Below are 27,993 nucleotides of genomic sequence, written 5' to 3'. Positions count from 1 at the left end.
ACTTGTCAAAATAAAGATGTCTTCAATGATTTCTGGGAAGTACAAATAGTGAGTGCCTTTTGTATGTCAGCAGGGATGCTGTCCCACAGAACAGAGGCAGCCACACCTAAAGCCCTGATCTGAGTTACTGTATTTATGTGCTGCTGTTCACACATTATGCTGAACCAGCAGGGAGGACAAAACACTTGCCACATAAAGTGTGGAATTGACTCTCAGCACAGGGAAGGCATTTTTGAAGGAGTGCCCTATATAATCCCCACTCCAGGCCTCCTTGTGGCCTCTTCCAAGGCCCTGTTCCCATGGCAACCATCCAGGCCTAAGATTGGGCTGCAGGAAAACTTGGTGAAAATGCATCCCGATCAGGAAGAAGTAAGTGGAGAGCTATGGCTGGTAGAGCCCAAATACAGCCTGGCCCTGCTGTGGAGGCTGCATCACATATGGAGGTAGGCCTGTGGGGTTGCTATGGCAACGGGGCCTTGGGAGTGGACTGTGAGGAGGCCTGGCAGGGAGATATTTGGGGAAGCAGTACTTTCTTAACAAGCACCTTTCCTGTGGGGAAGGCATTTGCGAAGAAGCACCCTTGCACAGAATTGAACCCTCCTGCTCTTGGTCAGGGATGAGGGAAGAGCATTTCTTCCAACCATACATTTAATTAGCATCTTAGTTAACCATTAGCCCCACCTCTGAATTGATTTGGGGTTGGATCTGAAGCAGATGGTCTCCAGGAGGGGCCTTGGGTTGGGCAGGGTTGGGAATGGCTTTCTGCAAAATCAGGCAAGGGCCTTTTAACTAACCAGCCTGCTGTTCTAGGGGTAGCCAAGCCAACCATGTTACAGGTCTTGTCTGAAGGCTCTGGTTGACAGAAATTTCGGTTCTGTTTCATTCCTGGATGAGCTATTTCATTTCATTCCCATATACTGTATTTCATTCCCATAGCTATTTTAGTGGAAGGGAACTTCAGCTAGCAGGGCTCACTTGGAGCTATCCAAGGTCCTGTTTTTTGTTAAGCGAAATTTTGACCATACTTTCCCAACCTGGCCTGCTTTGACTTTCTACACCAGCCTTACTCAACCTTGAGTCCCCATAAGTTATTAAACTACAACTCCCATAATCCCTTACAACTGGCTATGCTGACGAGGAATGATGGGAGTTGTAGTCCAATAATAACCATAATCTCTTACAACTGGTTATGCTAACGAGGAATGATGGGAGTTGTAGTCCAATAACACAGGAACCCAAGTCTGAGAAAGGCTAAACTACACCTTACCTGATGAACCTGACATGGCCTACTGTGACTCAACCTTGCTTATCTCAAGTGGGCATTATCTTTTTTTACTTGACTTCACCACATGCTGCCTACTTTCCTTGTGAGCCTCAATAGCACACACAACAGGATAATCACAACAACAACAACAACAACAAATTGTTCTAAATTAAACTGGCTTTTCACTTTCACACAAAATCCCCTCAACCTTTACACATCATACTGAGAACACTCTAAAAGGTGCATTTTCCAAACTCATAAATCCTGTAAGATCAAGGCTTCCAACCGTATCTAAATAATAATAATAATAATAATAATAATAATAATAATAATATCAGTCTCATACCTATTGGTGATGCCAGTGAACAGTATCAAAATGTTCCATTATTCTTAATTGTCTTTATAGAATAGACTCATCTTATTAAAACAAAACTGCAGGAATTTAACAAAATAGGTTGGCATCTTTAAACACTACCCCTTTTAGTTACTGCAATCCAAGACAGACATTGACAAACTATAAAGGATACCAAGGAGAATTGCAAAGATACTGAAGAACAATAGTTATGCAACTGTGTATAGTTGAAATCACACAAGTGAAATGTGTGTAAGACGCAAACACACAGTAGTTGTTCTTCAACCTCTTTTGTCTCTTGTGTGTTGATTTTGCTGTACATTGCTTAAGATACGTCTGTTAGAAGCAGTATATAAACAAATCAATAGCCAGCCATAGACTGAACATGTCTATGATTGATTGATTCATTGACTGGCAGCAATTAAAAATATGGAAAACTGGGAAGTGGTATGGCAGGGGAACCAAAACTTTGCAGGATTATGCAATGGATTCCCCTGAAAGGTATTGTGGGTTCCTCTGGTTGCTTTAAATTGGTTATTAGTTTTACACCATGAATTTATATATAGGAAGTCACCTTGGGAGGGGTTTAAATGTAAAAGGCAACCTACAAGCAAATAAATCTGTGACCGCATTCAGTCAAAACTGATACTGTATTCATTTCACAGACTGTACTAACTCCTGCAGTACCATATTCTTGTTAAATCCTGCCCTCCAGTATTGTTGCCATTTTTAATCTTGGTCTTTCTTGAACTTGATTCTGATTGCGCAGTGCTACAGAGGTTTTGTGTGCTGGCAGGGAGAGAAATAGAAACGAGAGCTTGTGTATCTGTCAAGAGAAAACATTTACAGAATGTTCAGGAAAAACTACACAGCGCTTTTAGTAATGGAATTCAAATTCAAGCTCCCTGGTAAATAGAGGCTTCATGAATTCAGCAAGGATTGCCTAAACTTTGTTTAAAGGTATATTGTTGTTTTTTTGAAATGTGGGGGAAATCACTGCTGTCATTTTGAGACATTCAAATAAAAAGCAAGACACATCGGGGGGGGGGGCATCTACTTTCGATTTTATGAGCTATTTCAGGGGCAGGGAACTTTCAGTCTGAGGACCAAAGTCTAAGCCTCTCATTCAGCCCCTTGGGATTCTCCCCAGTCTTAACTCTTCACCAGCACTGCTCCATGTCTTTTCCCCGGGTGCAATTTGGAGTCGCTCACATGAGAGATTGCCACTTATTTCCCTCCCCTTTCTCTTTCCCACTTCTTGTACCTGCAAGGGCATTTTTTATTTATTCTTAATGCTTTTCTCCTTCCCCCACCCCTCTTTGTTTGTCAATCTGAGTGAACACTTTTTTATTTAAAAAAAAATCAAAGTTGCACTCACAACTCGGGATGACACTGTAAGTAATTGAGTGCGGGACATGGAAAGGACAAGGGAAGGATTGATCCATTCATTGAGGGGGGGACCTGATGCAAATCATCCACTGACCACAGTGCAGCAGTTTGGGGTCATTTATTTCTCCCCTTATCAAATTATCCCCCAATTGGGAAAATCCAAATTCAGTGGAGAAAATGTGTGAAATTGCAGCTCTCCACAGTGGGTGTCATGCTGATGATGCTCACTTAATGAGAACACAAGTAAACTGTGAATCCACAACATACTCCGGTGTGAACAAACCCTTAGTCTCCAGGCCCTTCTCCCTTTTAGGCCTTCTCTTCTAGACACACTCTTGTTTGTCCATATCCATCTTAAATTACAGTGCACGGAAATAATACAACGTTCTTTAGAGATGAAATAATTATGTGAAATTGACTGTTTTTGCTTTGCGGGAATTCTCTTTTCCACAGTCTTACAATCGTTTCCCAACTTAGTATGCCACTGTTAGCGCCATGCTTGCAAACACTCTATTTGTATGGCCTCTAGAATTCCTGGATGAGTTCCTGCTTTTGAACCTCTGGATCCTTGAACTCTAGGTGATCCCAGGAGAAGCCTTGCTACAAAAAAAATCAACCTGACTGACTCTGGATGCCTAGCTCTGCATTTTCTTTGCCCTCACTTCTGCTAACAGTAGAGTGTGTGCCATGAAGACTAGCTGAGATTGAAGGAAGTCTCTCCTTTTTACTTTATTTTTCAGTTTAACCTAATGCTACTGATTCCTGCACAGAAAAAGCATAAGGAAGTCTCTCTCTCTCTCTCTCTCTCTCTCTCTCTCTCTCTCTCTCTCTCCTCTCTCTCCAGCTTTCCTACTCCCACTACACCTCCTCCTTTCCCCTCCCTGAAGCAATCCACTGTACATTACAGCCTCCGTGGCTGACAGCCATATCACTTCTCATCCCCACCCCTCCATCCCTTCTTTGGAACAGCCTTCACAGTCAATTATTATACGACCACTTTGTTCTTCTCTCCCAATAAATCTCACTTCTTGGGAAAGCTCTGATCTTGTCTCTGTTGCTCCCCACCACTGTCCAAGGGCACTCTGCTTCTCAGATTTTGACCCAAAGTGATCCTGTGCATTTAATTAAATGTGCTTAAGTTTATGAGCCGATTCTATGGATAGACATGAACACCTCCTCTGGCAACAGAGCCAGGATTGCAGAATAGAACCCGGGACATTTCCCCTAGCACATTTGATCTAATTCCCCCCAGTCCTTTCTATTCCAGAAGAGGCTAGTCTCTGAACACACAGACGCAAATTGTGCATGCAATATACCTTTAAAGCACATTCAAAGCACATTATTTCCCTCAAAGTATTCTGGACACTGTAGTATACCCTTCATATAGATACAATTCCAGACCCTCCAAGTGTCCCTATTTTCCAGGGATGTCCCTGATTTAGAGAAGCTGTCCTGGTTTCTGATTTGATCCTGGAATGTCCTGCTTTTTCTTAATATATCCCTGCTTTCATTAGAGAAATGTTGGAGGTTATGGAGTTGGAGAAATGTTAGAGGTTATTTGACTTCCGAGCCATCTGAAGGCAATCCTGTATAGGGAATTTTAACGTTTAATTTTTCATTATGTTTTTATATATGTTGGAAGCTGCCCAGAGTGGCCAGGGAAACCTAGTAAGATGTGTTGGGTATGAATAGTGAAATTATCATTACAGAATAGGACGTCCCTATTTTTATCAGAGAAATGTTGAAGGGTATGTAATTCTAAGTACAGTGGTACCTCAGTTTACGAACGTAATCTGTTCTGGAAGTCCATTCTTAAACCAAAACCATTCTTAAAACGAGGCACGCTTTCCCTAATGAGGCCTCCCACCGCCGGTGCCCTTCCACCGTTCAGATTCCATTCTTAGACCAAGGTAATGTTCTCAAACCAAGACACTATTTCCGGTTTTGCGGAGTTTGTAAACCAAATTGTTCTTAAACCAGACTGTTCTTAAACTGAGGTACCACTGTACCTCTTAACAAACTATGGCACCCAGAATTCTTTGAGGGAAACACTGTGCTTTGAATGTGCCTTAGGGCTTAGCCAGCCTTAGTCTGCAGGTATATACAGTGGCACATATACCAAACAAGCATACTAACAACACCATGACTATAATGCAGAAGTTCCAGCGGTGTTTCCTTATTTTTACTTCTCCACAATAGCACACTTCTATACAAGTCTACTTGGAAGTCACCCTCACTAAATTCAGTGGGTTTAAAGTAAACATCCTTACTGGGAACAAGCTCCATTTAATATGCCTCGGGTAAAGGACCCCTGGACAGTTAAGTCCAGTCAAAGGTGACTATGGGGTTGCGGTACTCATCTCACCTTCAGGGAGCTGGCATTTGTACACAGACAGCTTTCCAGGTCATGTGACCAGCATGACTAAACCACTTCTGGTGCAACGGAACACCGTGATGGAGACCAGAGCACACAGAAACACTGTTTACCTTTCCGCTGCATTGGTACCTATTTATCTACTTGAACTGGTGTGCTTTCGAACTGCTAGGTTGGCAGGAGCTGGGACCAAACAATGGGAGCTCACCCCGTCGCAGGGATTCGAATCACCAACCTTCTGATCAGCAAGCCCAAGAGGCTCAGTGGTTTAGACCACAGCACCACCCATGTCCTACCTTACCTTAAAAGGTAAAGGTAAAGGGACCCCTGACCATTAGGTCCAGTCGTGACCGACTCTGGGGTTGCAGCGCTCATCTTGCTTTATTGGCCGAGGGAGCCGGCGTACAGCTTCCAGGTCATGGGGCCAGCATGACCAAGCCACTTCTGGCGAACCAGAGCAGTGCACGGAAACGCCGTTTACCATCCCGCCAGAGCAGTACCTATTTATCTACTTGCACTTTGACGTGCTTTCGAACTGCTAGGTTGGCAGGAGCAGGGACCGAGCAATGGGAGCTCACCCTGTCACAGGGATTCGAACTGCCAACCATCTGATGGGCAAGTCCTGGGCTCTGTGATTTAACTCACAGCGCCACCCGTGTCCCTTACCTTACCTTACCTTTACCTTAATATGCCTAGCATGACAGGTACAGCCTAGAGTAGATGATTGTATCAAGAACCAAGGATAATCCTTCAGTGGACCTACAGAAGTCATCTGCTCAGAGAAATCCACATTATGCTGCTCTGGAGTTGCTAGGCAGCCATTATCTTTTTCTAACTGTTCACACTCTTCCACCTCAGGCAACAAAATATTATGGGCCAGTCCTGTTGGCCAGAGGCAAAGGGAGGAAACAAAGGGAGGAACATGCTAAGCATGTTGCTGAAATTGCTTGGAAAATTATATGCACAAACATACATACAAACATGCATTCATGAGGGGTTTTATTTTTTAAAAAAACCACACTAAATAAAATTCAAAATTCTTAAATAAGAAAAAAACAAAGCACAAAAAACCATTTTTTTTATAATTGGGTCAAACGGTCCAATTTAACAAATATCAGAGAGGAGGGAATATTTTATTATAGCAGCCTCTTATGATGATAAATGCACAATAAATGATCATCTCCCAGCCCATGGCATGGTAATAAATAAATCCATTATTTCACCCTAGACATATTAAATCTTTTTTGTAAAGTTAGACAAAACAATTGGTTGTCATAATTATGTAATAACATGGTAATTTGTGGTAAACTCCACTAGAGGTCAGGAATAATCATCTTCACCGTTACACATAGTGGAAGATGTAAAGTAAACGAATCTTGCTGAGAAAACGGCTTGTGGAAATCCTAACTAGAAAAATGCATTTGAAACTTTGATATTACAGGTTCATAGTGCAGCAGGTCAATACAAATCAAGGCTATTTAAAGCAGCAACAAAGAAAAGAAAAGGCCAGAATAGTTGGCTGGGTTTCATTATGGAACGTTTTGAGTTCTGGACTAGGCGTGAGAGTCATTGGCTGCCAATGGGTAACTATTTCTCTAATAGTTGGTGTGAGGGTAAAACAAAGAGGAGGAGCAAAGATATCAAGGTGTGCTGCCTTGAGCAACTGGGAGGAAAACATGATATATGAATGGAAAGGAAGGAAGGAACCAATGTTGCTAACTTCTTGGTTAACCTAACCACTAAAATGTGTTTAAAATTTGACACCTAAAGAGAGCATTTACACTACCTAGGAGTGTACACTTTGTATAATTTTTGAGTCGTATCCAATAATAATTCTACTTAGAGCAGACCCAGCAAAACTGATGAGCATAACAAACTTTGAAGTGGATGACCAAGTGAATATCATGTATTTTTTCTCCGGCTTTGATAATTTTGTGGCACACAACATTGCAAGATTTGCGACTGCTGCTCAAAAACCGAGAAGGTACATTAAGGGTAATATGGTGGACTGTAAAGATCTGATCACCAATGAATTTGAGGAACTTATTTGTCTCAGCTTGTTTTTTTCTAATATACATATGCACTAATTGGGTTATACTGCCTTATAATGGTGTCTCTATGTATATTACGTATAGCTTGTATAGTATGTATATATTTCCATTTTAGTGGTGGTTGAAATGACCAAGATGGTAGCTACCAACAAATAAATTCAGTGCGGTAAGAGACAAAGAAACTTGGGTAATTTAATTTCAAAGGTTCTACTCTGGCAGAACTTAGTTGGTGCTAACCTTATATAAACGTTGCATCCTTACTCCTTTTAGAAAATGGTGTGTCGCTTATTGAACATCTAAGATCTTTGCTGATTGTGTGTGCCTGTCAGGGAATATTATCCCTTCCACAGTGAGATGTCAAGAAGCAGATAAACAAGAAGAGTTCTTACCAAGTAGTTTATTCAATATTCACAGAGAGAGAGAGAGACGAAGGAATGCGGTCTCTCTTAGATAATGGCGTTGCTCCAAGTAAGATCCCACCCCCACCCCCAGTCCCTCCTATTCTACGTCACCCCTGCTGATCTATGTTTTCTGCCTCTGAGCTTTCTGTTCTACTACTGGGGGGGGGGCATGCTTTCCAAAGACACTGAGTCTGTCAGCTGTCCCTTTCCTGGTCCTTCTTCTTCCTGCTGTCCCTCTCCCAATATTCCCCAGCTTCTCCCCTCTGCAGCCTCTGAACTATGACATTCTGCAAACCGCTGTTCTAAATCTATACTGTCCTCCTCTTCTCGGGAAGCTGCAGGAAGAGGGGAGTGTTCCCACCATGCCTCCTCAGTCCAGCCCCTGACAGTGCCATAATGAAGAGCTAGTAGTTACTGGGTAGAACCATTTCCTTTCATAAGTTGAAAAGCAAATAAAGGGTCAAGATACATATTTCGAGAACTAAGCAAACTGAACAGCTCAGGTAGCTATAAATATAAAAGGGCACAAGCTCACTGGCATGGGTAGAATCCTCCTCCTAGTGATAATTAAGGAGGGCATCTCCTGGAACCAGGAACTAGAGATAGAGTCCTGTGCATGTGATGACATGTCCCTGACATGTCAAGTTCCACCAGCAATATAGTACAGTCATACCTCAGGATAAATACGCTTCAGGTTGAGCGCGTTCACGTTGCGCTCTGCGGTGACCCGAAAGTAACGGAGCGCGTTACTTCCAGGTTTCGCCGCTCGCGCATGCGCAGATGGTCAAAATGACGTCACACGCATGTGCAGAAGTGGCGAAACGCGGCCAGCACATGGGCAGACGCACTGTCACATCTTACGTTATGTTCAGGATGAGAACGGGGCTCCAGAACAGATCCCGTTCGCATCCCGAGGTACCACTGTATATGACCTCATCTGCCATATTTCCAGTGCTTGCTTCCAGAATGTATTGCCCATGTTTCTTTGCGCAACTCCCCCCCCCCCAAACTCAGCTTTTGTCTAAGGGAGATGGGTTTAGTTCAAGGAAATAAAGTGCTTTTATAATTCAGGTTTAATTTTAACCAAACTGTGTTTGTTTGTTTTTTGAAAAAATGAACTTTTACTTTAAACACTTTACAGTGGTACCTCTGCTTAAGAACTTAATTTGTTCCGGAGGGCCGCTCTTAATCTGAAACTGTTCTTAACCTGAAGCACCACTTTAGCTAATAGGGCCTCCCGCTGCTGCCGCACCGCCAGAGCACAATTTCTGTTCTCATCCTGAAGCAAAGTTCTTAACCCGAGGTACTATTTTTGGGTTAGCAGAGTATGTAACCTGAAGCGTCTATAACCTGAAGTGTCTGTAACCCGAGGTACCACTGTATTATTATTATTATTAAAAAAACTCTCATATTATTTTATTTCTGAAAAATCACAAAGTTTTATCTTCCATGTTCAATATATGCTTCCATCTGCAGAACTGGCACTATAACAAGTTCCATATAACGTTCATTTCTGCAGTTGCGACAAATCAATCTTTTGGTGTGGCAGCACCTATTTTCTGGAACTGACTTTACTGTACTGTGTTCGACACCTGTTAAAAGCTTCTATGTTTAGGCAAGCCTCCCCAGACACATGTTTAAAAAATTATATTTGTTTTTTTAAAAAAACTTGGTTTTATATTGTGATGCTTTTCTTACATCTTTTAGCTTTTTGAAATCTGTTGATTGTATCAGCAATTTCTTATGATTTTTTTCCTCTTATGTTATGTAAAATGCTTAGAGGGCTTTTTTCTTTAAAAAAAGTGTGTGTGTGTGTGTGTGTGTGTGTGTGTGTGTGTGTGTATGTATATATATATATATAGAGAGAGAGAGAGTTAAATATATATATATTGTTTATATATTATATATTATATTGTTAAATATATATATATTGTTAAATAAAATAAAAGAGGGAGGGAGGAGGAAAGCATAGTGCGCCCTTGCAAGGCGCAAGCAGTGCTTTTTTCTCGGGGGACACAGGGGTACGCATACCCTCAAACATTTTGTGAATCTCAGTTTGGCATCATTGAGGGACAGTATTTCAATATGAGAAGGAAAATGAGAGTACCCCTAAACATTTTTTTAGAAGGAAAAAAAAGCACTGTCCAGGAGTAAAATGCACTGTGCTGGCAGTGGCTGGGGAGCTAATGTATTGCCAGCTCAGAAATTCTGAAACCGTTGTTGCGATCTGAACTTCAAACCTATTTCAAACAATGTGCCGTTATATCGCCCAGCAATGGTGTACCAAACATGCAAAGGGAATTCCAGACTGATTTCAAAACTAGCAAGAATTCTGGAGCAAGCATTAGAGTGGAGCTAGAAGTTATGGCAGATGTGTGCCGGGGGCTGCTGCTGAAAACAGAAACCCACTCCCTTCCTTTTCCATAACACCTAGCATAGCTGTCAACGTTTCCCTTTTTTTAAGGGAAATTCCCTTATTCCGAATAGGATTCCTCTCAAGAAAAGGGAAAAGTTGACAGCTATGACACCTAGTGATACTCAAGGTTTAACACCCTCGTACTATTACACTTCCTTATCCGCAAATGGTCACCAATGAAGCAGATCAGCAGCAAGGCAACTTTGCAGCATGAGGGCATCCCATCACATTCTGAGCATCTTGCCTTTGTGAGGGGAGGAGATATGGGGCTGCTGGTTTCAGTCCAGAGTCTTATAACTGTAATACAGTGGTGCCCCGCAAGACGAACGCCTCGCAAGACGGAAAACCCGCTAGACGAAAGGGTTTTCCGTTTTGGAGGCGCTTCGCAAAACGAATTTCCCTATGGGCTTGCTTCGCAAGACGAAAATGTCTTGCGAGTTCCTGCGGGTTTTTTCCCCTTTTTCCCCCCTTTTCCTAAGCCGCTAAGCCACTTATCAACTGATCCGCTGATAAGCCGCTTAACAGCTGATCGCTAAAAGCCGCTAAACCGCTAATAGCGCTAATCCGCTAAGCTGTCAATGGGCTTGCTTCGCAAGACGAAAAAACCGCTATACGAAGAGCCTCACGGAACGGATTAATTTCGTCTTGCGAAGCACCACTTAATCTACAGCCTTCCTGTTTTATACAGACACATGCAACAACCACACACTTAAAATCTCTGTTTTAGCTGCTCTGAGCTTAAATCTACACACATATAAAAAAAAAACCGTGAAAATGCTTTTTTTTTTAAAAAAAAAACATTTCGAAAGATATATTGAATTTGGCATAGCTCACTTTTGCCATCTAATGGCACAATTGTGTACTGCACTTTACAACACATTCAAAATGTTTTATTTGCAGCTGTATAGCTGAGTCCTCATCAGATTCATCAAAATTCACAAAGACCTTCAGGGCAGGCTGAGCACAATGTAAGGATGAACAACACCAGAACAACTTCCTTTCCTGAAAGCCCTTATATCCAGTTCCTGCCAAGGAAAAAGATAATAAGTACAAGAGACAGGGCAGGTCAAGAAAGTGGGTGTAAATAAATATAGAAGGAGGAAGAGCTGAATTTCACAGGTTTCGAACTGAACAGCCAATTCTTGTGACTGCAGGCTTAGTTTTTCATTAAATAAAAATAAAAATCTCGGGTTCTTGATCAATATAGTAATCACTGTATTATTGTGACTCTACAGATACAACTTCAGGGTTGCAAGTAGGACAGCTAAGCTTGTTTTCCCCTCTCCTTCCTTTTACTCGAAACAAAAGCTGTAAGTTTCTGCACAGCCAAGCTGTTTAAATCCGACCGACTTCAACAGGATTTAAGCAGCCTAAAGGTTGGACTAGGCATCTGGTGGGAGATGAGAGAATACGAATTGGGTAGCCACCTAATACCTTGAAAAGTGGCAAAGGCAGGCATGATTTAGAAGGTTGAAGGGGCAAGCTGGCACCTTCATTATACAACTTTAGGCGCCAGATGGAAACGTTACTCTTCAACCAGGCCAATAATAATAATAATAATAATAATAATAATAATAATAATAATTTTATTATTTGTACCCTGTCCCTCTGACTCGGTTGCCCCAGCCACTCTGGGAAGCTTCCAGCATATACAAGGCATAATAAAACATTAAAAACCAGCCTCTAAAGTGCTGCCTTCAGATGTCTTCTAAAGGTTGTATAGTTACTTATTTCCTTGACATCCAATGGGAGGTCATTCCACAGGGCGGGCGCCACTACAGAGAAGGCCCTCTGCCTGCTTCCCTGTAACCTCACTTCTGACAGTGAGGGAACTGCCAGAAGGCCCTTAGAGCTGGACCTCAGTGTCTGGGCTGATTAACATCTTCTACCCCTTTAAATGTACTTTTTATTTTTTGCGGGGGGGGGAGATTTACTGGTTTGTGGGTTTTGTTCTTGCTTTCATCATGTATTTTGTCATTTTATATACAGTGGTACCTCGGGTTACATACGCTTCAGATTACAGACTCCGCTAACCCAGAAATAGTGCTTCAGGTTAAGAACTTTGCTTTAGGATGAGAACAGAAATCATGTTCTCGTGGTGCGGCAGCAGTGGGAGGCCCCATTAGCTAAAGTGGTGCTTCAGGTTAAGAACAGTTTCAGGTTAAGAACAGACCTCCGGAACGAATTAAGATTTACATCTTCCTAGCACCTTAAAGGATAAAACTTCACTGCAAGGCAAGTGATAAATCTCCCTGAAACTGACTCAGCCTAATTATATTTGTTTATTACACAGATTACCAGAAGACAACAATGAGCTGAACTTTTCCTGTGCAACGCAAAGCCCACATCAAGGTAAGAAAACAAACACTGCTAATGAATAATGAACATCGCTTCGCTTTGTATCTCAAAAAAGTACCTGTATGCCAAGGGCTCAGATGCTTCATTATCAATTTAGTTTTTCATTTAATGAAGTATTTATGAAATGCACACAACTCAGATTTTAGATTTCTGACCACGCAAGCAGTATTACCATAAGAAAAACAGTAAATGGCAATGACTGTGTTTGCATGTAACTGAAGTTGAGCATTAAGAGGACATGCGGCAATGTGGATTCCTGTACTTCCCTCTTCCCCCTTTCGCTTCTATAGTCCATTAACCATGGTTGCTCACTACATGAAAACCTTACACAAAACTGTGGTGAATGTTAGTTGTGATTTAGCACAGTGGCACTGCTAGGAATGGATTTGGGGACCAAATTCTGCGACCTCTGGAGCTTCCACACTCAGAGAGAGATGACCAGAGTTTCCCTGCTCTCATTTCTTCTTCTGGATTGAGCCAAGGTCGGGTGTCCAACCTTGCTGCTAACCTCCCAAGGGAAACCATTGCTGTTTTTAAAACACCAGAAGGAAAATGCACTTTCAAATCCAAGTGACACTTTTATTGATAACTTGACAAGAGATAACTTGGATGGTCAGCTGCTGTTTTGATAATGGAGCTGCAAAGAAGTGTTGGGATACTGCCAAGGAGACGGAGGCATCAGGCAGGCCCCCAAGGCTAATCCAGTTGCAGGTAGTTCCAAGGGTGGAACAGGTGATACGGGGTATACTGTGTGTATGACATCTGTATGGTTGTTGCAGTTACACTGATGACTGCAAAACAGAGCATGAATTGGGGGAGTCTGTTAGAATTCCTGAACTATGATTGCGGTCATGGGATTTTTGTCTATCACATAACGGTATATGTTTTGACTCCACAGAGTGGGAAGTGACGGAAACAGGATGTTTGTGTTACTGTGTTCCATGAAGTGGAACTATTGTCCTTTGTTCTTTTTCTTTTTGCTGTCTGACGCCAGAGAGAGCCATGTTGCAGTGCTCCATGTGTGTTTATATGTAAATAAAGTAGATTATGTGAGGATAACCTGAGCTTACAGGGTTAAAACAGCTCAGAGTGTACGCACTGCCCACTGTTGGGAGGGGGAGATTCTACGTCATGTCCGAGAGTCTCCAGTCTTTGTTTTTTTTCTCTACTTTCACTTTTGAGGAGAGAGGACGTGTTTTTCACGATGCTGTTCGCTGTGGACAATAATGGATAGTCTGCTGTAAATAAACTGCTTCTAGCTGCTAATATCCTGAGTGGACTTTATTTTAGCACACTGAAGAAAGCTCTGAAGAAGCTTTTGCAGCTTTCTCTTGCTGCTGCGTAAACTCTGCATTTTTTTGCTCAGAGCCTTTGGAATGTGGCCTTTGAAGTCCAGCAGAGCTGCGTAGCCGAAGTGGGCTGGACGCCAGGACTTATCTGAGCAATAAATCTACTATTTGACAGATTAGCCAAAATGCTGAGTCGCTGAGGTCTGTCACACGCAAGTTGCACAAACTCTGCAGATCCCTAAGTGTGCCGGTGTCAGTTGGCATCGGTCGCTGTGATGTTTGGGCTGAAGAAAGCTTATGAAGCTCCCGAGCGATCGACCAGGAGGGAGGGAACATGCCAGTCGGGCATGTGTCTCTGCCAGGGTCCTACTCGAGTGTAGGCTGAACTCCTGACAATAAGTGGAAAGGGAACTATAGTATGTGACTACAGAGTGCAATTGCTTTCCCACTCCCTTCAGGCTCCATTTTTAAATCACCAACAGGCCTGGCCAGCTCTCCCAGCCCTGGAGGAGAGCATGGCTGCCAAACAAAGAAGCAGGAAGTGTAGCATCAGGGGAGAAATCATGGTAATAGCTGGGGGTGACCTCTAAATCCAAGGATGCGCCTAGTTTAGGGAAACCAACAGACCTCAAATTGTGGTTAATGATTCTGGCTAGTTTTCCTAGACCATAGTTCACCCTAACCACAGTTGTCAAATAACCAGTAACAATGGTTAGTTGAAAACTGAAGACAAAGCTTTCAGGCTCCTTGCAGGCATGCAGGACAAGGGGAAGGGTGAACACATGAGCTTATGCTTAAAAAGGCTAAACTGTGGTTTAGCATTACGTGCCAACCAGGCTATAGCCATAAGGAAACTAACCCTCAAAGGATAACCTCAAATTTCTTCCATTTCTTTCCCCCATCCAAAGCTTTATGTGGGTACAAAGATCTTCATTGAACAAAGCTGACATGATTGTAGGGCAGGGTTGCACTGAGGTCTGAGATTCACATTTTGTGCGGCAGTACTATTTGGGTATTTTCTGAAGAATACAGGAAGAGCCGCCCCCACTGGATCGGGGCAAAGGCCCATCTAGTCAAGCATAGTGTTGTCACAATGACCAAGCAGATGCCAATGGGAAGCTCACAAGCAAAACCTGAATGCAACAGCAGTCTTCGCACTTGTGATCCCCAGCAACTGGTATTCTTAGAAGAACACTTTATTTGTGCAGATACAGTTTGCTGGTGTGCAGCAAACATGGCTCCTGCGTATACAACTGATTGGCTTTGGGAAGTATGTCGTGGGATGGAAGTATTGAGGCTCTATCTGAACTTGCTAGACATGGAGACAACCTGTAACCACAACACAGGAACATAGGAAGTTGACTTATACCAAGTCAGATGACTGCACTATCTTGCTCAGTATTGTCCACACTGACTGACAATGACTCTCTGGGGTTTCAGACAGGGTTGTTTTCCAACCAGACCTGGAGATTAGACCTGGTTCTTCTACATGCAAACCAGATGCTGTGTCACTGAGCTACAGCCCTTCCATAGAGTTGGGGGGGGGGTCTTTTAATTATCACTTGTTACCTGAAAAAAATACAAGAGCTTTTCAACTCCAGCTTGGCTTAACTGGAAACAGGTATGAATTTAGGTAGAGGGAAAACCTATTACAGTGGTTCCTCGGGTTAAGTACTTAATTCGTTCCAGAGGTCCGTTCTTAACCTGAAACTGTTCTTAACCTGAAGCACTTTAGCCTATGGGGCCTCCTGCTGCTGCCATGCCACCAGAGCACAATTTCTGTTCTCATCCTGAAGCAAAGTTCTTAACCTGAGGTACTATTTCTGGGTTAGTGGAGTCTGTAACCTGAAGCGTCTGTAACCTGAAGCGTATGTAACCCGAGGTACCACTGTACATCAAGCAAGTAAAATGCCTATATCTATCATCTAATCATCTATCTATCTATCATCTATCTATCTATATCATCTATCATCTATCTATCTATCTATCTATCTATCTATCTCTATCATCTTTCTATCTATCTATCTATCTATCTATCTATCATCTATCTATATCTATATCTATATCTATATCATCTATATCTATATCTATATCTATATCTATATCTATATCTATATCTATATCTATATCTATATCATCTATATCTATATCATCTATATCTATATCTATATCATCTATCCATCTATCTATCTATCATCTATCTATCTATCATCTATCGTATCTATCTATCTTTAATGTATAGCCCAACTTCCAAGCAGTCCCCACGATGGCATTTCCTCCAAATGTTTTCTACGGGACCACCTCCTCCTTGTTTGCATTGATATTCAACCAACAGCTATTCATCACCCAGCCTCAGAGCAAGCCGTTGGGAAGCAGAGAGGTGTGGTGGAGGGGAGTGAGCTGAAAGACTGCGCCATCTGGAAGCGAGGGAGAAAGCAGTGTCACCATCATACCCCTGAAACGGCAGCCTCCTGCAGTGCCCCCCCCCCACATATGTGAGCTGAGGGGAAGTATGCAGAAGGACTTCATGCACAACTGGAATTGGAGGGCAGGAGATCAATCGCTCAGCGGTGTTAGCCAATTAGTGTCGCACCTTCTGCTCTTGTCCAGAATCGCAGCCTCGGCCATTTTTCATAGTCAAAAAAGCAGTTAATAGGTCAAGGAGTCTTGCTCCTTTATCAAAGAATACGAGCAACAAGCAGAACTGGTAGGGAAGGGGAAACAATGTGTGTGTCCTTGTGTCCTGTTCCCTTTCATTGTTTTATTAAAACAGAGGCAAATTAGAAGTAGGAATCTCAGGTGTCAACCTGAGCCTTCTTTCTTCTCCTTACAGTGCTCTAACAGGAAGAGGGTCTGCACTTGTGGCTCCTTCCTTCTCCCACCCTAAATTTAGGGATGGGGAACCAAGGGCCACATTCCCTTCTGGCCAACCTTCTGAGGGCCAAATGCCAGTACAGTGGTACCTCAGGTTACAGACTCTTCAGGTTACAGACTCCACTAACCCAGAAATAGTTCCTCGGGTTAAGAACTTTGCTTCAGGAAAAGAACAGAAATCGCATGGCGGCGGCGCAAGGCCCTGTTAGCTAAAGTGGTACCTCAGGTTAAGAACAGTTTCAGGTTAAGAACAGACCTCCAGAACGAATTAAGTTCTTAACCCGAGGTACCACTGTAGTGGGTGGGACCAGAAAGAAAAGTAGGTGGGTAGAGGAATGTAAATTTTACCTTTGCACAGTAGTTTATGCACACAGTCACACACCCCTAACTTCTATCCAGGGAAACAAGAAGCATTGTCAAGAGTTCAAGCACACCTTCCAGCCAAGGCAAAAACATCTGAGGAAGCGGGGCTGAGGAAGGGCATGGCCTGAAGACAAGAGACTAGCTTGGAGAAATTTCTGAGTCCCCGTCGCTGCCTCAACAGTTCCTTCCCCTTCTCTCCCATCTCTCAACCTGTGTGAATGAGCAGTGGGGGCCCAGGGGAGAAGGTGGCCTAAGTCATTGCAAATGATCCAGTGGGTGAATCCTTTCATCCTGCCTGAGAGCTTCCAAAAGGACCAGCACAATCACCAAAGTGAAAGCCAGCAGTCCTATTTGCAAGGAATGTGTCAAGGGCAAGCTTGCTACAACCTGTGGCCCACCAAAACCCAAAATGGCCCTCTCGTCGACCTTTCCATGCTGGCCTGGTTGTTCCTTTATTTACTTTATTTTACCATATATCTACAAGCTGACACATGAACATACAAACAATAACAGAATCAAACTGTTACAAAAATTACAGGGGGGGGGGGGCACATCTTTAAAGTTGTTAACAGTTACAAATATTATGCCTGAATGTATCCTTTCGATTTGACAGCTCAGGGAATATACCTAGCTTTATGAATCATATAAAATCAAAACCTTTGCCAAGTTCCTCCATTCCAACACCATTTTGCCCTTGGAAAAGGGACACTTTCCCCTTCCACCTCCCCAAGCTTGAAGACATGTATACACTCCAGGAAATGCCCGGAGGTGACAATTGCTGGGCTCATTGTTCTCCAAGGGAAGCCAAATCTCATCACTTAGCCACTGGGTGTTGGGGGTCTTAACCAACATACCATGATTATCACTAGTCATAAGGTAAAGGTAAAGGTACCCCTGCCCGTACGGGCCAGTCTTGACAGACTCTGGGGTTGTGCGCCCATCTCACTCAAGAGGCCGGGGGCCAGCGCTGTCCGGAGACACTTCCGGGTCACGTGGCCAGCGTGACATCGCTGCTCTGGCCAGAGCCAGAGCCGCACACGGAAACGCCGTTTACCTTCCCGCTGGTAAGCGGTCCCTATTTATCTACTTGCACCCGGAGGTGCTTTCGAACTGCTAGGTTGGCAGGCGCTGGGACCGAGCAGCGGGAGCGCACCCCGCCGCAGAGATTCGAACCGCCGACCTTTCGATCGGCAAGCCCTAGGCGCTGAGGCTTTAACCCACAGCGCCACCCATAGTTAAGGGTTATAACTGTACTTGGCTTTTGGGTTTCTGTTGAAAATGAAGGATGAGACAAGTAATGTTTACTGAAACAGATTTACAAGTTGATGCCAATTCCAACATCCCTAACAGAACAAATCGTATCACATTGGAAAGTAGCAAAAGGAGAGGGGATAAAACTCTTCATAAATGATGATATCCAATTTGATTCCCCCCCCATAGTGTATTTATTTTGCTAGTGTGTCCAGCTGTGCAAAATAAATGGATTTAGAGTGTTCTACACATGAGAGAAGGTAAGGAGGCAATTTCCTAAACTTCCACAACATTCCCATCTTTCCTGGGCAATTCTTGGTTTAAAAAAACCCAACAGTATAAAATAAATAACCACGAAGTTTTCCAAACAGGCAATATAAAAGCTGTTGGTAGAAGGCTGAATATCCAGCAGGAGAGAAAGTCCCAAGTTGTCATAGCAGCATCAACCCACACTAAACAGTGGCGAAAAAAGGGAGCCTATTGTTAATAAAACAATATGCTAAGATATTTAAAAGCTAGAAGATACCCTGGAGACAATTAACATGGGCATAATGGTGTGAGACATAACATTGGCTACTCCTCTCAGTTAAGAGTGCAGAATGCACAGAACTGAACGTGAGTAAAATTGGGTATTTGTGTACTTTTCTCTCCTAGCCATCCACCAAGGAGGTCAGAGCTGCTTTCCTGAGTTTTCACCATTTCATCTCCTCACAACCCCCATGAGAAATGCTAAGGTAGCAGATGGTGGCCCAAAACCTGCATCCCTCCAAATGTTGTTTGCTATGCAGGTGAGGAACATCTGGAGGACTATGCGTTCTCCATTTGTGTCCTACAGGTTTCAGATGTCTGACCCTGAACTCCCAAGTCCATGTCCAAAACGCTACTCATTACAGTGGCTACCATTCTCCATTGTTCTCCATTGTTCAATCCCAGCCTCCAGCAGCCTAAAAGGCCATACTTACACTGCTGTTGTTTGGGAGATCAGAGGCACCATATTCCCAACCCACAGTACCCATATGCAAGGTCACTTCATAAGGTCACTGTTGGATCCTAACACAGCATGCAATGTTTCTTCACTCAACAGCTATTTAACTTATGGAATTAGCCAATGTAAGATGTAGTGCTGGTCACTAGTCTAAATGGTTTTTCCTGGTTTAGATGATCAAGGGGATGAAGCAAACTACCCCTATGAGGAAAGGTTACAACAGATGCCTTAATGATTATCTGTATCTTAAAACCTAGACACCCACTTAGCTAGGAGTCAGTCCCATTGAACTCAGCGAGTAGCCATGCATCGGATCGTGGGAGGTGGGTTATTGGCTTAAATTTGTTTTTATAATGTATTTATGTATTATGCATTTTGTTTTCGATTTTTATGTTGTGAACTACGCTGTGATCTTCAGATGAAGGGTGGCATTCAAATGTAACAATTACCGTATTTTTCCGTCTAGAAGATGCCCCCATGTATAAGATGCCCCCTATTTTGGGGGACTCAGATTTAAGAAAATAGGGAAAATGTATCCATGTACAAGACACCCCCTAATTTTTGACATTATTTTTAGGGGGGGAACTAGTCTTATACACAGAAAAATATGGTAATAATAATGATAATGGGTTTCAAATTAATTTGACTCTATGCTGGTCTTCAAGTTCCATAGTCCTGCCCACCACCCACCCACCCCTGCTGGATGTTTCTGGTGGGCTGGTGAAGTAGTCCTGGATGATACCCAAGTTATTTCCCTCCTCCCTATTCACGTATGCCAACTAGCATACTCAGCAACAGCTGGTGGGACACTGCTATTTACCTGGATGCCTCAGAGGGAATCAATATGGTGAAGAAGCTGCTGCAGCTTCTGCAGTACCAGGGCAGCACAGGAGCCCATTGGACACTCCTAATAAACTTCAGTCGGGGGAGCAGGGGAGAGATGATTGATCTCAGCCGGGAGGGGAATTCACAGAATTGAACTCACCACACATGACTCCTGGTGGATATGAGCCATGTGTATTTCTAGTAATGACATAAACCTGAAGCTTTACCGGCACTGAAATTGCAGCAAAAGTGCTCAAGTGCATGCCAGTAACTTTTTGAAAGCAGAAACTATTTTTAAGTAGCTTTTATATAAGTTTTCAGTCTTTTTTTTTAAAAAAAACAACAACCAGAGATTATACTATGGGGAATAACCAAAGAGTATTTCTCTTCCTTATGCTTTTGGTATTTCTCTCTCTCTCCCATCTTAATTCTCAATATTTCTCATTGGCATACATCCAAGAATTTGTGAAAAGACTTTGGGCCACAAAAGAATGTGTGACACAGCCTGCTTTGTGTGAGATCTGACTCATTTCTTATTTGTACTTGATCTCAGGAAAAGGAAAATGTTTCCACCGTAGAATTATTCCTGTAATAATCAGCAGAGAAAGCTGTTGAGTGTAAGGGAAACAGTTTGACAAGATAAACGCGGTTGCAGCGGCCCAGGTAGTCTTGTATAAAGGGCATTCTGAGAGCTAGACTATTTAGTTTTTGCTATGTTGTTACTCGTTACACTTGATTTTAACTCATTTTAATGAGGCATTCAATATTGCTTCAGTTTCGCTCCCTACCCAGAACTGTGTCAACATGCCTGGAATTTTTCTCCTTGCCTGCTTTCCATCAGTTATTTCCTAATTGATTCAAATGTACAACTCGCAACCTACAAACCTAAATAAAGTACATATGAGAGTCCCTGACATGTGATCGTGCTCTTCTGGCTGCTGAAAAAGACCCACAGATGTCAACATCAGTGTTGTCAAACTGCCCTCCCAAGGCCTATTTTTCACTCATGTGGAAGACTTAGATTGTGGCTGGGACTCCACATAAAACCAGGCCAGCAGAAACTAGGGAAAGTGGCATGAAATTAGCTTTCCCCCCACCCTTATTCTCTGCTACTCCAGTGCCAACATTAATGGGGAAGCTGGAGGAAAATTCCATTTGATAGGTTAAAACATGCCCTTGCTTAATCTGGGGACAAACGCAATCTGACAGTGGGTGCATTTCTCAGATCGGTCCTTGGGTATTTTGGTTAATTATTTTAGTCCATATGAAGAGCAAATGAACCTAGGTGGAATGCTAAGTACGTCCAAAACTGTAAGAGTCTTGCATTTGCCTGGAATTATCCCAGACCCGCCCCATCCTCTGAAACACATAATAATAATAATAATAATAATAATAATATTATGATTTTCAGTTATATACATTTCAATCATTTTACAGTCATTTTAACATTTTAACACTGAAACACTTCTTAGATCTGTTGCCATGGCTGGTGGGTCCCAGTTTGTCTGCAGGCATGCTCTAGATGAGGGGTAGTCACTGTTGTGTCCACCAAGTATCATGGACTACAACTCCCTTTGGCCCAGCCAGCTCGGCCAATGGTCAGGAATTATGGGAATTGTATTCCAAAACATATATAGAGGGCATCCCTCATCTAGAGCAGACCTGTACACAGTCTGGGACCATGAGGTTCATTTACTCCAATCCTCTGCAATCTTTTTGCTCAACACAAAGCTCAAACCCATGACACTGAGATTAAGAGTCTCATGCTCTACCAATTGAGCTATCCCAGGTTCTTGTGCCCATCCCTGGCCTAAACAGGTTGAACTCTACCCTTCTCACAGGCTGCAATGCCAAACAAAACACTCTAATGTGCCGATACAGGAGGGGTGAGGCAGGTCCCCATGATCTGTTCTCCCAGCCCCTCCAAAATCCCTTGTTTCAAACACCTGCACATGGTAAAGAAAACAGAGGCATTTCATACTTTTAAAGGTAAAGGGAACCCTGACCATTAGGTCCAGTCGTGGCCGACTCTGAGGTTGCGGCGCTCATCTTGCTTTATTGGCCAAGGGAGTCGGCATACAGCTTTCGGGTCATGTGGCCAGCATGACTAAGCCACTTCTGGCGAACCAGAGCAGTGCATGGAAACGCCATTTACCTTCCCGCCGGAGTGGTGCCTATTTATCTACTTGCACTTTGACGTGCTTTTGAACTGCTAGGTTGGCAGGAGCAAGGACCGAGCAACGGGAGCTCACCCCATCGCAGGGATTTGAACCACTGACCTCTGATCGGCAAGTCCTAGGCTCTGTGGTTTAACCCACAGCACCACCCGCGTCTTCATACTTTTAAGAAATGCAAAACTGACCAGTGGCGTAGCGTTGGTTGCTATGTCCTGGGGCGAGTGGGTGCATGTGCCAGGAGGGCAGCAGCCCAGCCCTCACCGCTCGCCCCCATAAGAGCAAAATAGGGCTGCACTGAGCCAGCTGCCCACCCAAGCAATGGGCAGCCCAGCTGGCCAACCCAGAGAGGAGCATTCGTCCAGGCTGTGCTGTGTTAAGGCAGAGCAAGTTTAAATAAACTAGGAAGAACAAGATACAGTAGTTGATCAAGAAGCAGCCGAGGCATCACAGAACGAGGCTGTCTACTTTACTTACGGCCAAATATGTCGCTGCATATACACTCAGAGCTGCCTCTTTGGAAGGAAATGTTTTTCTGGCTTTCATGATAAGATCTGGGTTTCCAGAGCAAGCCTCTGCACCACTGATGAACTGCGTAAATTGCTGGCATCCAAGAGCGGTGTAGTTGGGTTTGCAAAGTGCAATAAAATGTGGTGCAAGATTCCCAGTTACAACTTGTCCGGCATTTACAAAGATGTCCGTTGCAAAAAGTCCAAATGCATAAATGCCTGGAGAAAAGGAAGAGGAAAAGGAAGAGTTCATAATCTGGAATGCTGACCAAACGTTACTTCAAACAGCAACGGCAATTTCTCCATGAAAGTACCATCCAGAACGCATGAGCAATAACGATGCTAATATATAGTTTGGGTATTTAGGATGGTTTGGAGGTCATCCTCTGAGCGTGTGCACACTATGTTGTCATCAGCATACTGAAGCTCTATGAAGGAAGTTACAGTAACCTTACTCGAAACAAAATAAAAAAAAAAAAATCCTTCCAGTAGCACCTTAGAGACCAACTAAGTTTGTTATTGGTATGAGCTTTCGTGTGTACTTCTTGAGATACCTGCATGCACACGAAGGCTCATACCAATAACAAACTTACTTGGTCTCTAAGGTACTACTGAAAGAATTTTTTTATTTTGTTTCGACTATGGCAGACCAACACGGCTACCTACCTGTAACTGGTAACCTTACTCTTTGCTTTCAGCCTGCTCAGACTGAAGAGCTTTCCATGTGTTCAATATATGATTTCTACTCTGGTGAGGAGTTTCCCTTCGACAAAGTGTAGGATCATGGCAATGAAAATAATGAATAGAGTTGGGGCAATAACACAACCCTGTTTAACACCTGATCCCACTGTGAATGGTCCACTTTGAGAGCCATTGTTATCTGCGATTGTTGCTGTCATATTATCATGGAGGAGCCGAATGATGTTTACAAATTTATCTGGGCAGCCAATTTTCAGGACAGTCCACAGGGCACTACGATTTACAGTGTTGAAAGCCTTAGTCGGGTCAATAACCACTGACAACTGGGAAACACTGGCCTGCGAGCGCTCCAGTTGGAGAACAGCCTTTACTGAAGGTGTCATGGGCTTTGAAGACGCTGAAACTCAGGACGCAAAGGAGAAACGTACTAAGAGGAAGGCACGCTTGGCAAATCCACACTGTGATCAACTCCTGCCCAGAAACCAATGTCCCCACCGTGGAAGGATGTGTGGATCCAGAATTGGCCTCCACAGTCACTTACGGACTCATTGTTAAAACCATGTTTATGGAAGACAATCTTACTCGGTTACGAGTGATTGCCAAAGAAGAAAGAAGATATAGTTTGGGTATTGTATATTTGCATTGTCCTAGCTAGTTAGAGGCACAGCAATCCAAGAAAGAATTTTATTTTATTTTATTTTTTTAGCATAGCTTACATAAAGTCCTAGAATCTCTGCAAGGCAAAGAAAGCTTGGGGAAATAGATGAAATGGGGGAAATGTTGGTAATCATTTCCCTTAGAGGAAGAAGGTCCATCATTAGGTGTGTTTTTGTCCTTCCTCCCACCAAACATTAGCAAAACTGAGGAATGTTTATTATGAATCTTTTATTATCAAAGCTGCATGTATTAGGCCCTGGGTCTTTATTGTTAATCAAGTACAGATGTATTCATCTTATTACTGAAAAGAAAAAGCAGATGCGTTATCATGTGACGAATTCTTTCAGGGGGGTTTCATCAAGTTCCTTAGAAATCTGTCTGGGAATACCAAGTTGAAAATCACTGCCTCTCTTTTAAAAGATTCTGAAAAGGTTTTCAAGAACAACAACAACAAAAACATTCTCTCAGATGCCTCAAAATTACACTTTTTGGAGGTATTCATTTTCACTGTTGCATATTTTTATGTTTTGGAATTTATAGGACTATGGTGTGTGGCATCCTATTTTTATTTACTTATTTGCTTCCTTGTAGTTCTCAAGATGAATATTAACGTGAGGGGAAAGTATTACGACAGGTCATTCTTCACCAGCTTGTTGCCCTCCAGAGGTTTTGGGTGACTGATGGGAGTTGTAGTCCAAAACATCTGGTGAACAACAGATTGGCAAAAACCACCATCTAGGGAAAGTTTTCCCAAACCAGGGTATCCAGCTGTTTTTTGAACTACAATTCCCATCATCCCTAACCACTGGTCTTGCTAGCTAGGGATGATGGGAGTTGTAGTCCAAAACCTGGAGACCCAAGTTTGGAAAACCCTGATCTAGGGTGAAGACTGGCATTGTCTTTGCTTTCCATCACTCTAGTGGGCATCTCAAGAGAACAGGACAAATCTGCAAGGAAGGCCAGCCATGTCTTTGCACATGGTGCTCACCAATAATAATGTAAGAATTATGAAATTCTAGGTTGTCTGATGTAACAAAGTAAGCAGTTTTTGAAGACTAGTCTGGTGTAGAAGATTTAGCAACAGAATTTCATCCTGAAAGGGCACAAAAACCTCAAAGGAAGCAGCAGAGAACCTCTGACCTGCAAACCTAATTCATTCCACCTCATTTGGCCCACAAAATTGTTTTGGTGAAGCCACACTCACCTGCCCTACACTGGGCATCATATACATGTAAGGCAGGTGAAAAACCAACTGGACTAAATGGGATTTGCAGGCACCGCTGACTGGCATCATCTGCAAAACCCTATAGACAGTACTTTGCAAGCATTGAGAATCCGCTGGTCATCAGGGCTTTGCAAGTGCTGTGTCAGGGCGCATGCTTTGAAACAAAAATGGATGATTGACAGGTGGACAGCCTGTGTGACACATGAAGATCTGGAAAGAAATCTTACCAAGAAATCTGACAGTCCTGCGCACCAGTGGGTTTATATAGCAACAGTCTCCGGTTAATATTGTTTTTTCTTGGTTTTCAAAATCCCGTGTGGCCATCTGTAAGCAAAACACTGCAGTTTCTCCAACGATGATCTTGAAGGGGGAGAACAAAGAAGAAAAGGATTTCAGTAAATATGCTTAAAAGCGTGAGCAAACAGTCCCTAAAGAAGCCAGTGTCTAACCGAGTGAGGTGCTGAGTATACTGATGTTGGGAGAGGAGGGAGGCTGTAGATTGTCATCTGTTCCCTTCTTGTGCCAGAGCAGGGATAGTCAACCTGGTGCCCACCAGCCCTAACCATCATGGAACATAGGAAACTGCATTATACTAAGTGAGGATATTGTTCCCAGCTCAGTTTTGTCTTCAGTGACTGGCCTGGTATTAAACCAATGACCTGCCTTTCTCTACAGGCAGACTTTGCTTCTGATTTATATGACCAAAAAAACTCATGGTGGACACACTGCTACTAAATATGAGTTTATTTGGCAACATTCATGATTATTTGACATGATTTGTATAAATATGAACCTTGTATTCCACTATGGAATAAACTTTATGCTACTCATTTATTTAAAGCTTTCTATGATTGCGTATTATAATTATTATGCTATCATGTTTTTTTTTTTTTTAATTCCTCTTTCTAGATTTTTATTGAGCATTTAAGACAAATATTTTCAGGTGCAACCTGTGAGGTAGAAACGGGGATCAGAAGAAATGATGGGTGATAGCTTGCAATTTCTTCAGTGCAGGTTTTTTTATATTCTGGTTAAAGAACCCAGGCAGTTTTAGCATACAATTTTAGAAGTCTTGGAAGTAAAATAATTCTGGATTCTTATGGAACACACAAACACACACCAGTCCTACAATCCTTATAAACAGGAAATTCAGGGCTTCGTCTCTCACATATCATCTATGATATCCTTTGCCTTCAGTCCTTGAGTAAATATGAATTTCACCTTGAATGTGAATTAATCAGAACAATGACAACAACAAAGAGAGCTCTTTATATCCAATCCTAAAACAGCATTTTAAATGTTGTTCATGCAAGTGTTGAGTGAAAGCCTTGACAGCATGTGTATTTCAGAGGTAATCTTGTTCTCCTCCCATCTCCCCACAGCAACTGTAAAGAACACAATGGATTTGGCACCGTATATAGACACTTCATTTCCAGTGCAACTTTAACTGAGTCCAGAAGCAGATAAATGGCCAAGGCAGCGGGTGCAAGTTCAGAAGAATCTGCTCCAATTTGCTGTTCATGCCTGAGGAAATTTGACAGCAGTATTCCCTGGGCAAACTCCAGCCAGTTTTACCTCAGGACTCAAACTCTTGGGGAATGGGGCTCATTATTATTATTTTTTACTTAATTATTTGCTCACTACAAAGCAGCTTACAAAAATTAACAGCCAAATGAATTTACATAGAAACAAAGAGAAGCCATTGCAGTAAAACCATTTACAGTGACCCATAAACTTCTCATGACTAAAGTCTTTGAGGGCAGAAACTGGAAAGTGCAGGAAGATTCTGGAAGATTCTATAAGGTTCATTTCTGAGGCAAATATTGTTTTGACTATCTCAAGGTCACACTGAGTCAGGAGAGATAAGTTCCTGCGCTCAGCAAGCTGCTCTCTCGCTCGCTCTTACTTTCGTTTGTACCTCATGTGTCTGACGTTTTTTCTGAAGTTTTTTGTAACAAGCCGTTGCCTTTTAGTAAAAGTTTTTTTCCCCCTTTTGGACCTTTGACTCTGCATGGTGTTTGTTTGTTTGTTGATTGATTGATTGATTGATTGATTGCAAGACGCTGTCCATCAGGTTATGGACCCAGCTATTTTTTTGAGTTTTTGAGCGTTTTTTGGAGTATGGTTCCTGAGTCAAGGGCTGGCAGTGGCAAGGTGATTCCAGAGATTGCTAGGAGCTGTACTGTGAGGCATAAGGAGCTTCTGTGGTGAGGTCAACAGAGCTGGACTAGCCATGAAGGTGCTGGATTTACTGCTGGAAAGCTGGAGCCAGAGGAGGATGAGGAACATCTCCTGGAGCTGCTTGAAGAGCAGAACTTCAGCATCAGCAAGCAGTTATCAAGCAAAGAGCAGAACATTGATCATGATCTGTCAAACACCTGGGAGAAGAGATAGGCTCTCAGCTGGTGCACAAAAGATGTCAAGGATGGTGCCCTCATTGGGGAGAGCATTCCACAAGTGGAGAAGCCACCTTCTGAACCTCCTTCTGAGGGGACACCCAGAGGAGAGCCTCAGATGAAGGGTCCAGGTAGGCTCAT

At 42.9% G+C, this 27,993-nt stretch overlaps 1 protein-coding gene and 1 long non-coding RNA gene across 2 annotated transcripts in view; one reads left to right on the top strand and one right to left on the bottom strand.

The window, feature by feature from the left end:
• Positions 1-27,410, top strand: LOC307218973. Its single transcript, XR_013840213.1, has 3 exons — positions 1-443; positions 12,541-12,599; positions 26,839-27,410. It is a non-coding gene; the product is annotated as an uncharacterized lncRNA (long non-coding RNA).
• PLPPR5 (phospholipid phosphatase related 5) overlaps positions 1-27,993 on the bottom strand; it is a 91,403-nt gene that overhangs the window by 25,147 nt on the left and 38,263 nt on the right. The window contains exons 2-3 of the mRNA XM_079981685.1: positions 25,684-25,816; positions 22,844-23,094 (exon numbers count right to left, since the gene is read on the bottom strand). Coding sequence (XP_079837811.1) covers positions 22,844-23,094; positions 25,684-25,816 — 384 coding nt within the window. The remainder of the gene's footprint in view (positions 1-22,843; positions 23,095-25,683; positions 25,817-27,993) is intronic.

Source organism: Podarcis cretensis, assembly GCF_951804945.1.
Source record: "Podarcis cretensis genome assembly, chromosome: 6".
Taxonomy (NCBI): Eukaryota; Metazoa; Chordata; class Lepidosauria; order Squamata; family Lacertidae; genus Podarcis; species Podarcis cretensis.
The sequence above is the reverse complement of the archived record's forward strand: the minus strand, read 5'-3'. Positions and strand labels throughout refer to the sequence as shown.